The 13,788-nt window shown below is 47.6% G+C and overlaps 1 protein-coding gene across 1 annotated transcript in view; it reads right to left on the bottom strand.

Annotated features, from left to right (window-relative positions):
- LOC143941452 (uncharacterized) overlaps window positions 1-13,788 on the bottom strand; it is a 90,765-nt gene that overhangs the window by 49,955 nt on the left and 27,022 nt on the right. Inside the window, exons 11-14 of the mRNA XM_077463338.1 lie at window positions 13,476-13,628; window positions 12,190-12,262; window positions 11,192-11,374; window positions 873-1,006 (exon numbers count right to left, since the gene is read on the bottom strand). Of these exons, the coding sequence (XP_077319464.1) occupies window positions 873-1,006; window positions 11,192-11,374; window positions 12,190-12,262; window positions 13,476-13,628 (543 nt within the window). The remainder of the gene's footprint in view (window positions 1-872; window positions 1,007-11,191; window positions 11,375-12,189; window positions 12,263-13,475; window positions 13,629-13,788) is intronic.

Genomic DNA, 13,788 nt, shown 5'->3' with positions numbered 1-13,788 from the left:
TAGAATCAGCCCTGATTCGTCCCTGAAATGGGGAACAGGGATGCACAGCGTGCTGTGCAATTCGCAGCAGGTTACAGTGTGAATCTGGCCTCAAGGCGTTAGCATACCAAGATATTTTGGACAATTTCATGCTCCCAACTTTGTGGGAACAGTTTGGGGATGGCTCCTTCCTGTTCCAACATGACTGCGCACCAGTGCACAAAGCAAGGTCCATAAAGACATGGATGAGTGAGTTTGGGGTGGAAGAACTTGATTGGCCTGCACAGAGTCCTAATCTCAGTCCGATAAAACACCTTTGGGATGAATTAAAGTGGAGACTGCAAGCCAGGCCTTCTCGCCCAACATCAGTGCCTGACCTCACAAATGTGCTTCTGGAGGAATGGTCATACATTCCCATAGACACACTCCTAAACCTTGTGGAGTTTAGGCAATATAGTGTAGATGTAATCCTTAACTGGAGGAAATTTTGCTTGCTCTGGGCACTGTCGATCTTTAGCAATTGACATTCAAAAATAAAATCCTCGTTTTCACCTATTTTCATCATTTGTTACATAGCAGTGCTGCTGATCTCCTGCAGCTTCTTTGCAACCACTACCTGTTGTGAAATTGTGGGATCCAGATCACTAGCCAGCCTTATCTTTGTAAAAACAGTTTTTATTTCTACAAAAAGTGCAAACAAAGCAGCTTTTCTTCAGCATAAAACAAACACAACAGTCATTAAACTCTGGTACAAAGCAAAACGTTGGCTCACCACCAGCATACACTTGTCCTCCTACAAGGTACAAAGAACTCGCCTGCCCCAGGAGTCCTTAAAAAGGGTCAAAAGCAGCCCAGCAACATTGAAGCAGACAAACAGCCCACAGTTCTATTACCACTGTGTTCTGCTCCATACAACATCTCATTGACACCTGCTGGCTGCCTTCTGACCTTTATAGACCCCTCCAGGGGTTTATCCTTTAAGGTCCAAGGTCTTTCCCCAAAGTCTAACTGCTTCTTTTGTCGCCCCCTTAACAGGGAATACAATTGAAACAATGGTTACACATATTTACCATCCAGAGTCCATCCCTGGCACCCTGTACATATCTCTCTGCCTCAAGGTGGAGAAGCATGAGGCAATGTGGGACACTTTTTAGCATACTCTAGTGAGGGCATCGGCATTCTGCTGTTGTTTCCCAGGTCTGTGTTCTACTGCAATTTTTAATTCTTGTGGGGCCAAGAGACACCTGTTACTCTAGCATTCATCTGCTTGACAGGGGCGGACTGACCATTGGGCCACCCGGGCACTGCCCGAGGGCCCCATGCCACTAGGGGGCCCCATCAGGGTTGCCAGCCTCAGTAAAACCAGGGACAGTATGTGGTTTTTTTTTACATCTGTCTTTGAAATGTCCCTTACCGACATCCTTTTGGTTTAAAAATCCTGAGATTATAGCTGCGCCACCTCTCCAGTACCTTCTCAGCCAATAGAAACATGTCTGTGTATACTGTGTGATTGTATACTGTGTGTGTGTGTTTGTGTCTACTGTGTGGCCCCATAATCTCTGATTGCCTGGGGGCCCCATAATCTCTTATTGCCCGGGGCCCCAGGAGTTGTCAGTCCGCCCCTGCTGCTTGATCTGTCTCTTCCAGGTCAGAGGAGCATGATCTTATACCAAACAGCACCCCCTGCTGAAGAGAAAATAACACAGGAAATCCAAAGGCCAGGCACTCCAGCTACACTATGAAGATGTTTTTCTTGGTGGCCCCCAACTTCTTGCTGAGAAAGACCATAGGGTGTTCCACCCCATTGACTTCTTGGGACAGAACAGCTCCTAAACCTTCACTGGAGGCATCTGTTTGGACAATACATCCCCTAGAAAAATCTGAAGCAACCAGCACTGGATATTGGCACAAGGATATTTTAAGCTCCAAAAAAGCCTCCTCATCTTGGTCGTTCCACTTATACATGTGTATTTTAGGCTGGGTTTACACTATTGCGAATTGTTGTGCATCCAATTTGCAATAGCAGGAGATTTTGACCAGCTCTCTATGGAGCCGGTTCACATATCTCCGCTGCGGTGCCAGTGCAAATTTGCACCGGAGTCCTGTGCATCTTTTGGTCCTTTTCAGGTCCGAATCCAGCCAAAAATTCAGGCTGAAATCGGACCTGAAATGGTGAATGAGGACGCACCAGACTCCTGCTGTGAGCTGCATGCAAAGATAGTGTGAACCCAACCTAAAAAAAACTTTAAGGAGAGTGCAAAAAGTCCTGGGATGTAGGATAAAAAGGAGCCAAGGATGCTCCAATGCCCTTACTAGGGCTGTCACACTGTGTCTCCAAATGAGCATTGAAAATCCAACCCTCATGTCAATTGTCCTTTATAGGCCCCTGAACAAATAAACAAACCACATGATCAACCATGATCCAAAAGATTTCAATAGGCAATCCTGGTAGATATTTTCCAATAAAAAAATCCTCCAGAATAAATTAATGTGTCCATTTTAATAGAAAAACAATGGTAGGCATGAAAGCTCCACTCACATATAAAAGTAAAGAAGACTCTCCAACATATCCACCAGGTGGCGCTGTGATGTTGTGTTGAGCCATAAACTCCCCCAAAAACTTGTGGCCTATCAAGGTGGGGGCTGCCACTATGCTAACAGCAAGGGTGAGGAATAGACCAATAAGACAACTGCCGACCAGGTTCCAATACAGTCAGCACCAATGCGTTCTCACAGGCTGTGTGTCCTGTGATGTGCCCTACTGTGTGCCCTGTGATGTGCTCAGTGCTGTCCTGTGTGCCCCATGATGTGCCCTCCTATGTGCCCTGTGATGTGCCCTACTGTGTGCTCCATGCCCTGTGCCCCATGATGTGCCCTGTTGTGCGCCCCATGCCCTGTGATGTGCCCTGTGCTCTGCTGTGTGCCTTGTGATGTGCCCCATGATTTATGTAGGTGGGGCTTTGTGTAGGTGTGGCTTGCATATGGGTGGGGACACAGGGGCCCCCATGATCTTCTATTGCCTGGGGGCGCCATGAATTGTCAGTCCGCCCTGCCTTGGTGATGTTTGGTTCATCCCTACTGTGTTCCTGTTGAAGACTTGCCTGGCTGATGTCCCTTCTGGTTCCTGATCCTGTCTACTGCCTCTGGCTACGCTGATCTCTAGCTTCCTGATTTCCTGGCCTGTTCTGACTACCTGATTTGCCTACCGAACCCTGGCTATGTTTTGACTATGTTTACCACTTGTACCATTTTTACTATTTTATTAAAAGGTGTCATTTTTACAGCATTTTTTGTCTCCATCTGTTTCGTGGTTCCTGACAGAATGTGTTTTGGGATTGTAGTTCCACATATACCCATGGCATGTGTGAGAAATATCTCATTAAAGTGACAACTTTGTGTAAATGAAATGAATTTTTTTTTGTGACTTTCCAAAAACTTGTGACAAAAAAATGGGATTTTTATATACAGCTTACCTGTAAAATCCTTTTCTTGAGAGTACATCACGGGACACAGGAGCTTCATTACATAGTGGGTTATATAGGCACCTCTGGTGATTGGACACTGGTTGACCCTAATTAAAGAGAATTCCTCCCCTATATAACCCCTCCCATTTGGGAGGCACCTCAGTTTTGTAGCAAAGCAATAAGAAACCACGTAAAACCCAAGAGGGGCAGGAGCCCTGTGTCCCGTGATGTACTCTCAAGAAAAGGATTTTACAGGTAAGCTTTATATAAAAATCCCATTTTCTTGATCATACATCATGGGACACAGGAGCTTCATTACATAGTGGGATGTCCCATAGCAATGCTCAGGTTGAGGGGAGGGAGACACAGATCATAAATATAGACCGCCAGGGACCTGAGGACCTAAACTGCAGCCTGCAGTACACTGCGCCCGAAGGCGATATCCTCTTGCCCTCTGACATCCACCTGATAGAATCTGGTGAATGTGTGGACTGATGACCAAGTCGCAGCCTTACAGATCTGAGCCAGGGAGGCCTGGTGATGCACTGCCCAAGAAGCACTGACAGCCCTAGTAGAGTGCGCTTTCACCTGAAAAGGAGGAATCTTCCCCTTTAAGTTATAGGCCTGAGAAATAACCTGTCTGATCCACCTTGAGAGAGTGGACTTTGACGCTGCCTGACCCCTTCTAGGGCCTTCTGGCAGAATAAATAAACAGTCAGTTTTTCTTATCTGAGCAGTTGCTTGAAGATAAAGACTGATTGCTCTAACCACATCTAAAGTGTGTAAGGACTCTTCCTCTATGGACTGAGGATTTGGAAAAAAGGATGGTAGGATTATATCCTGATTCAGATGGAAACCTGAAACCACCTTAGGTAGAAAGGACCCGTTGGGACGCATAACCACCCGGTCCTTATGGATAATTAAATAGGGCTCTTTACAGGAAAGAGCTGCCAATTTTGATACCCTTCTAGCCGTGGATATGGCTACTAGGAAGACCAGCTTCTTTGTCAAGAGAGCTAAAGAAGCCAGATGCAGAGGTTCAAATGGTTGGGCCTCTAAGGCCGAGAGAACCAAATTCAGATCCCATGGGCATACCGGAGGTTTGACTGGCGGTTTTATCCGCATAGCCCCCTGGATAAAAGCCCGTACTAGGGAGTGTGATGCAAGAGGTCTTTGAAAAAAGACCGATAGGGCCGAAATCTGCACCTTGATGGTGCTTATGGCCAAATTCATTTCTAGGCCTGATTGGAGAAAGGCCAAGATTCTGCTAATGACATACCTTCTAGGATGCCATCTCCTGGGTTCACACCAGGAAACATATGTCCTCCAGATCTTGTAATAGATACGCCTGGAGGCCGGCTTTCTGGCATTGACCAGAGTGGAAAGGACTGGCCCCGAAAGACCACGGTCTCTCAAAATGTGGGTCTCAGCAGCCAGACCGTCAAATTCAGACTGCGTAAAGCAGGATGGTAAATTGGACCCTGTGAGAGCAGATCTGGCCGGAGAGGGAGGGTCCATGGCCTGCCCACTGCCAACTTCATGATTTCTGCAAACCATGGTCGCCTGGGCCAAGCCGAGGCCACTAAAAGGACCGACTTCGACTCCCTCTTGACCCTTCCCAGGAACCGCGATAGCAGCGGGCTCGGGGGGAAGGCATAGATCAGATTGTACTGATCCCAGGGAACCGTCAGAGCATCTGACCCCTGAGCAAGTGCATCTCTTGTCCTTGACACAAAGCTGTCCAGTTTCCTGTTGAATCTGGACGCAAACAGATCCACGTCTGGAGTGCCCCACCTGTAACATATGTCTCGAAACACATCAGGGTGCAGAGCCCATTCTCCTGGGCACAACTGCTGGCGGCTGAGAAAATCCGCCTGCCAATTCTCCACTCCTGGGATGAAGACTGCAGAGAGGCATGGAACATGCTCCTCTGCCCAGACAAGTATGCGATTCACCTCCTTTTGGGCCACCAGACTTCTGGTACCGCCCTGGTGATTGATATAAGCCACTGCGGTGGCATTGTCGGACTGAATCCGAACTGGGAAACCTCGCAGTCTGTGAGACCACTCTATGAGTGCCATGTAAACTGCCCGAATCTCCAAGATATTTATGGGCAGCAGACTTTCGGTCGCAGACCATTTTCCCTGTGAGCACGTTCCCTCCAATACGGCTCCCCCGGCTGTCAGGCTGGCGTCCGTTGTGACAATCTTCCATGAGAGGGGAAGAAAAGTTTTGCCTTTCAGCAAATTCCTGGTTTGTAACCACCAGACAAGACTTTTGCGTGCCCGGGGGGATAAACGCATAGGAAGATCCAGGGATTGGGGCTTCCTGTTCCAAATCGCAAGGATGCATCTTTGCAGGGGCGTTGAGTGGAACTGGGCGAATGGGACGGCCTCGAATGAGGCGACCATCTTTCCCAATAGACTCATACATAAGCGAATGGAGGAAGATCTTCTGCCCAGAATCAGGCGCACCAGATCTCCAATGGCCAAGGCCTTTGGCCCTGGAAGGAACACCCTGCCCTGAGCGGTATCGATAATCAGACCCAGGTAATCCAACCTGGTGGTTGGTTGCAAGGACGACTTTTCTAGGTTTATAATCCAACCTAGGCGCCCTAGATGTTCTAGCGTTCTGGTGACGCTGCGACTTAGGCACGTTGTAGTTCTCTCTACGAGAAGCAAGTCGTCTAGGTAAGCCATGACGGCTATGCCCTGAACTCTTAAGATTGCTAAGAGAGGGTCTAGAATCTTCGTGAAGACTCGGGGGGCCGTAGCTAGACCGAACGGCAGGGCCACAAATTGAAAATGGTGCTGCTCTACCGCGAACCTTAGAAACTTCTGGTGTGCGGGAAATATTGGCACAGAGATATGCATCTTTGATATCTATTGATGCCATGAATTCTCCTCCTTGCAGGGAGGAGACCACAGTGTGTATTGACTGCATCCGGAAGGTCTGGATGTGTAAAAACCGGTTTAAGTCTTTCAGATCCAAGATAGGTCTGACACTTCCGTTTGGTTTTGGAACGGTGAAGAGATTCGGATAAAAACCTGAACCCTGATCTTTCGGGCTCACTTCTACTATCACACCCTGGGATAGTAACTGATCTAAGGCCAGTAATAGCGGTTTCTGCTTTATCGGATCCTTGGGGATCCTTGACCTTAGAAAACGAGAAGGTGGAATCTTCTGAAACTCTAGCCTGTAGCCCAGAGATACTGAAGAGATCACCCATTTGTCCTGAATCTCCTCCCGCCAGGCGCCTGCAAACTGCAGGTGCCTTCCCCCCACTCGGCCGAGCGGGGGCGCCCCTTCACAAGGAGGTCTTGGGGGTCTGCTTGGCAGGCTTTCGCCCCCAAGTCTTTTTCTGTCCCTGGGCTCGGCCCTGAGGCTTTCTAGCAGCGGAGGGCTGGGAAGGCCGTCGCCACTGTTTAGAGCTTGATGCTTCGGGAGAAAGAATACGCCTGAATGAAGGACGTTTACTCTTTTTGACTGGAAGGAGTGTAGACTTACCTCCCGAAATATTTTGGACGAATTTATCTAATTCTTCCCCAAACAAACGCTCCCCTTTAAACGGGAACCCAGCCAAATGCTTCTTGCATGACATCTCAGCAGCCCAATTCTTTAGCCATAGAGCCCTACGCATGTGTACCAACATGAGGGATAAACGTGATGCTTGTTGGACAGAATCCAAAATCGCATCAATTATGAAACATAAGATGTGAGGCATCTCTGCATATTTCTCTACTTCCTCACTGGGGAGGAGTCCAAACATTTGTTTAACCTGTTCCTTAAGGAACTGACACAACCCCACGGCTGCGACTGTAGGTTGCACCACAGCGCCAGCCATGGAAAAGGAGGCTTTTAACAAGGTTTCCAGCCTTTTGTCAGCTGGATCCTTAAATACCTGCGCATTATCCAAAGGACAAGTTAGGTTTTTATTCACACAAGAGACAGCCGCATCGACAGATGGGGCCCCCCATTTCTTGGTGAAACTTTCCTCCATAGGATAATGCATAGAAAACCTCTTGGGAGGAGTAAACAGTTTATCGGGATGTCCCCAGTCCTCATACATCAAGTCACCCATTAAAGGATGAATTGGGAAGGAACAAGCAGTCTGTGGGGCTTTCCTGACTCCCAGGGAAGAGACAGAGGATGTAGCGACTTCAGCAGCCGGCATTCTGAACGTGGTACGCACCAATTCAGTATAATACTGCACCTGCTTTCTGAGTGCCTGGGAGGAGGGGACTAACTCCTCTTCCTCTGACTCATCCGACTGCTCATGATCCCTATCCAAAGATAGGGATCCCTCCTCATTTTCAGAACAACTGTCTGAGAGAGGGATTTCAGCAGAGGGAGGGGATCTACCCCTTTTCCTGCTATCTTTTAGGGAAGCAGAAATAAAATTCATGATCCTCCCTTCAAAACCCTCCAATGTAGCCCTAAGGGAGTCCTCAGTGACATAGACCGGGGCTGCGACATTAGGAGAGGCTGCAAAGCCTGAAAGGGGCACTGACTCGTCTTGAGATGCAGGCTCCAGTCTTGCAGAGGGGGATGGTAATTTGCATGCACTTTTGGAACCCCTGGACCTAGGCGGTGACTTGCCAGTGCTTTTATTACCTGCCCCTGAAACCCTCTTACGAGGAGACATAGTACTAAGCTACAAAGCAGAGGTACTAGTACAAATGCAATCACTGTTGCGCTTAAAGTCTCACAATAAATCAATATATGCTTAACTGCACAACCTGATGCTGAGTAGGTGTCTTAAGGTTTGCCTGGATCCAATCCCCACGGATGCTTACAGCCCACAGCTCCTGTGTCTCCAGTTACAGTCCCCTGACGCTCTGGGCTTTTTAAAACTGCCGCTTGGCGCCTGCACTACAGCGTTGTGCACACTAATCATGCACAGCTGGCAACCACCACCCCCCCCCCCCTCCTCCATTAGACCGGGAGCGCGCCCGGCGCGCGTGCACGCGCCCGCGCGTGTGCACGAGGACCGCGGAATCCGGGGGGGGAAGGAGAACCCAAAGGGAGCAACGTGGGACCCCTGGACCTGCATGGGACCCCTTTTTACCTTAACTGTGGCAGGAACTGTAAGGGAGACGTGAGTAGCTGGAGAACCAGGCTTTCACTGAGCGTGTTTGTATTGAAAGGCATGTAAGTATGCATCAGGCTGCTCTTACTCCCTCTAGTGGTGGAAACCAGGTAAGACATACAACTACTCACAATGAAGAAATCCATTCATATATTTAAAATATATAGGATGACTTCCCTTACCTGTTCCCCGCTGCAGGAATTGCTGATCTCAGACCAATTCCAGCCTTCACCCATCACGGCGGGTATTGTTAGCCAACCTTCAGGCGTATCTGGGGTTCTTACGAAAAGATCCTCCTACCTGGGCCATGTAAAAAGCTCTGCCAGAAACTTACGGGCGCCCTGAGTCAACAGTACCCCAAGTCTGGTTGTCCCAGAGCCCAGTCTTCCAATGGAGAGGACTTACAGGCAAAACCTCGTTTCTTCGGCAGACGAGGCCCGGGTACCATACCATCTTGGGAGTCAAATATCGGCCCGAGGTATGGATCCGGTTTGTTGTAGCCCTTCGGCCCTCGCCGGGACCCGCATAGAGCTAAGTTTTACGTGACCATCGACCAGACACTGGCAAAAAAACTGAGGTGCCTCCCAAATGGGAGGGGTTATATAGGGGAGGAATTCTCTTTAATTAGGGTCAACCAGTGTCCAATCACCAGAGGTGCCTATATAACCCACTATGTAATGAAGCTCCTGTGTCCTGTGATGTATGATCAAGAAAAAGCTTTCATGTATTCGTCATGCCCTTTAGCAAATACCTTGGGGTGTCTACTTTCCAAAAAGAGGTCATTTTGGGTGTCTTTATATTATCCCGGCATTTTAGGTCCTCTGAAAATGTGGCAGGTAGTCAGGAAATCAAATGCATAATTAACGCCCCTTGAAAGGCTGAAGGTGCTCATTGGATTTTGGGTCCTTGTGCATAACTAGGCTGCCAAGAAGTGTGGTATTCCCATACTCGGTAGAAGTGGCATAAAATGTTTGTAATGTATTTCCACATATACCCATAGCATGTGTGAAGAATATCTCATTAAATTGACAACTCACAAATAGTTTGCACAATCCGTTTGGGGGATTTAGAAAACTGCATGTTGCAAAAAATTGTTATTAATATCTGGGGAGATATTGTGTGTTCATCAGTGCAAGGGACCAGGGGTTAAGCCACAAGCGCAAGTTTGATTATTATATGTTTTTATTGCTGTTTGTGCTCCCATTAGTGAGATTGACCCTCTGTATGTGTCCTGTTTGCCATCATCATGGAAAGTGAAAGTAAGAGAAAATCCCAAATTTTGGGTTGTCTCTAGAACAGCAACATAGAAGTGCAACTGCATTTTGCAAAGTGCGAAGTTTATTTGCCTTTAGTATATAAACCTCAAAATGTCCAGTATGTCAGCCAGCCAACCTCCACACAGAACTGAATTATCAGTCTTTAGTCACATTAACCACTTGCCACCCGCCAATAGGCAAATGACGGCTGAAAAGTGGTTTCAAAATCCTGACCGGACGTCATATGACGTCCTCAGGATTCTGAGCCTCTGCGCGCCCCCGGGGGAGTACATTGCGGCGATCGTTGTTGCGCTGTGTCAGTCTGACACCCTGCAACTACGATCTCGTAAAGAGTCTCCGACAGAGACTCTTTACCATGTGATCAGCCGTGTCCAATCACGGCTGATCACAGTGTAAATAGGAAGAGCCGTTGATCGGCTTTTCCTCACTTGCGTCTGTCAGACGCGAGTAGAGGAGAGCCGATTGGCTGCTCCTCTGACGGGGGGTCTGTGCTGATCGATTATCAGCACAGCCCCCCCGAGGATGCCCACACTGGACCACCAGGGATGCCACCAGACCACCAGGGATGTCCCGCACCAGGTATGCCACCCTAGACCACCAGGGATGCCAGTCAGTGCCCACAATGGATGCCAATCAGTGCCCACAATTGGCATCACTGATTGGCATGCATTATTGTTTGGCATCCATCAGTACAAAACAACGCAATACAATGTCGATTATCAGTGTCCATCTGTGCCACCTATCAGTGCCCATCCATGCCAACTATCAGTGCCCATCCATCCCAACTATCAGTGCCCATCCATGCCCATCTGTGCCACCTATCCATGCCCATCTGTGCCACCTATCCATGCCCATTCATGCCACCTATCCATGCCAATCCGTGCCAGCTATCAGTGCCAATTTGTGCCACCTATCAGTGTCCATCCGTGTCGCCCATCAGTGCCACCTATCAGTGCCCATCAGTGCCTCCTGTCAGTGCCACATAGTGCCCATCAATGCCACCTCATCAGTGCCACTTCATTGGTGCCAGCTCATCAGTGCCGCCTTATCAGTGCCCGTCAGTGCAGTCCCATCAGCGTCCATCAGTGAAGGAGAAAACATAATTATTTACAAAGTTTTGAAACTGAAACAAAAAAAAACATATTTTGTTTAGCAAAAAATAAAAACCGTAGAGGTGATCACCAAAAGAAAGCTTTATTTGGGTACAGTGTAGCATGACTGCGCAATTGTCATTCAAAGTGCGACAGCGATGAAAGCTCAAAACTGGTCTAGGCAGGAAGGTGTTTAAGTGCCCTGTATTTAAGTGGTTAAACTTGGCATTTTCCTCTGAAGAGTGTGGAGTGATGATTTCTGTTTTTCTGGAAAGGTCTGTTAAGTTCTACAGCTCGACATGCTCTTTGACCTCCTTCAACATCTTATGGATCTTCTCGGGGAGAACTTTGGTCCAGAAATTGAATTTTCTGTCTTTCAGTCTCTGCGCTGGTTTCTGCTGAATATCAATCTGAAGATAGTTTTCATCCTGGCTGTATTGTGGCCAATGAGCAAGGCCAGGCCCATTTGGGTCACTGCGGAGAGAGGGAGGAGATTATATTTTTACTAAACTTAGAAACACAGATGAGTGAGGGCAAGAAATTACCAAAGATTCATCCAGTGTGCCACTTGCTGGTGTTCCCTTTAGGGATACAAAGATTTATATAGAGGAACAAGACCTCCTTTCTTCTGCTGACAATCCATCTAGTGATATAAAAGTCTATATAGAAGAATCGGGATCTCCTTCCTGCTGCTGGTGATCCCTCTAGTGATAATTTGGAAGCTCAGCTCAGCCAAAACTTTAATGTTTACTTTGCATGGAGTGGAGTAGTGTTGGGTCCTCCATTAATTGTGTTATGCCGCGTACACACGAGCGGACTTTTCAACATCCAAAGTCCGAAGGACTGAGTCCGTCAGACTATCCGATCGTGTGTGGGCTGCAACGGACTTTTGACTCGCCAAAGTCCGAAGGACTTTAGAATATGGAACATGATTCAAATTTTTCCGAAGGAACTCCGTCGGACCCGGTCCCTTCGAAAAATCCGCTCGTGTGTATGCTACTCCGACGGACTAAAACCGACGCTAGGGCAGCTATTGGCTACTGGCTATGAACTTCCTTATTCGAATCCAGTCGTACGTCATCACGTTCGAATCCGTCGGAGTTTAGTGTGATCGTGTGTGGCCCAGTCCGCTCAGCCGAAAAGTCTGTCAGAACTCCGTCGGAATTCCAGCAGAACTCCTTCGGAAGTCTGTCGGACATAAGTCCTCTCGTGTGTACGGGGCTTTAGACTATTATCAATGAGCAGAATTAGCTTCTTGTGTTATGGGGAGAGAAGTGGTTGCACCTTACCCTGTTCGAGCAAAGTTGGCCCAGTATTTCATCATGATTTTGCTGAGTTTCTTCTCCTCCTCTGGATAATTGTCTGAGAAATAAAAAAAAACAATTTAGTTGTGAGAGTACAAGCGTTCTCCATCAACTATTCAATCACATACATATCAACTGTTCTGAATTCATAAATGTAGTGCCAGATCTTGGCCCTCTGTCCAGCCAATGATGCCTCCGGGCCATGTCCTGGGATTACAGCATAAAACTTATGTGAGTTATTGCACATGTACAGTAACTCAAAGGGGCATTTATGGGGGTCAGGGCTGTGAGTGGGAACAGGTCTAGGATAGATGAAAGGAGCTTCTGTAAATCTCAGACGCTATTTAAAGCCAACGTAACAATAAAACCTTCAAAAATTACCTTCCTTTCACCTTCCAATGTATTTCAGAAAAAACGGCAAAATTTTACCAAAACTTTCAGATTTATGTTGAAATTTGGGGATTTGAACACTCCCTATTTTGCTCCACCCTAATGGTTCTTTTATTTCTCCATTCATAGACAGGGCTTCAGAAAGGTAGAGGACGATCACCCTATCAGATATTTAAATTTTGGAGTTACATTTAATATGAAGTGCCTGGTACACACATTTGGACATGTGCAATTTGTTTTGTTACTGAGGCTGGGTTCACACTTATGCAAATTGGATGTGGGTTCTCATGCATTCAATTTGCATGACAGAAGATTGTGACCGGCTCTCAATGGAACCGGTTCACGCACCTCCAGGGCAACCATGGTCCGCACGGAAACGGAAGCCGATGCCTTCATGATGACCCGTGGAGAGCAGGAGAACGGGAGGCCACCGCCGCTGCCGAACAGCGAAGGCCGTCAGTGATGGGGTAAGTGCTACCGACCGACCAAGGGGGGGAGGGGGCTGGCATACTGTTTGCCAACCCCCCCCCCCCAAAAAAAATTCCACCACCCACCACTAGCTCCTATGTGCATGCGCATCATCATTGGCCATCCATTGGCTATAGAGCTCAACCCAAAAGACTTTCCAGCGCAGATGGCATCATGAGGTGCAGTGGAGACAGATGCCTGGACCTGTCAGCAATGGAGGACAGCACAGAAAAGGCTGACTGAAGGCTGCCTGGGGTGTCCATCTCTTGAATTACTGGGCAGGAATTCAGCTGTGCGTTGGAGTATGTTTCCTCCTCCACATTTTTTTTTTATTAAAGCAAAAGTCTGAAGGTCCTGACATGGGACTACTGTTATGTTTTAGGAATAAAAAAGTAATTATCAGTCCGATATACATGATTTATAGAGAATGCCATCTCTCACGAAGGGAGCTCCCAACACGAACACCATTTCATCTGCGTGTTCGGCCTTCACCCACTCCGGTCTACTGTCCCCATACAAGGATGGACGGTGCTGGAATTCATAGAAGTAGACTGGGGCTCCAGAATCTGAGAAGGACCAAAAAATATGTTTTATATAAATCACAGGTTAAATAAAGTGTGATATTTCTTAAAGTTTATGGGTATCAGATACATTCAAGTTATTGAACAGATTGATATTACATTCTCAGTTTAAATATAAAACAGTGCTCAGCGTAGTTCCTCTATA

This window comes from Lithobates pipiens, unplaced genomic scaffold, assembly GCF_037356315.1.
Source record: "Lithobates pipiens isolate NorthernLeopardFrog02 unplaced genomic scaffold, aLitPip1_a1.2 Scaffold_10, whole genome shotgun sequence".
NCBI lineage: Eukaryota > Metazoa > Chordata > Amphibia > Anura > Ranidae > Lithobates > Lithobates pipiens.
Note: the sequence above shows the minus strand (reverse complement) of the source record. Positions and strands in the feature narration are given on the sequence as shown.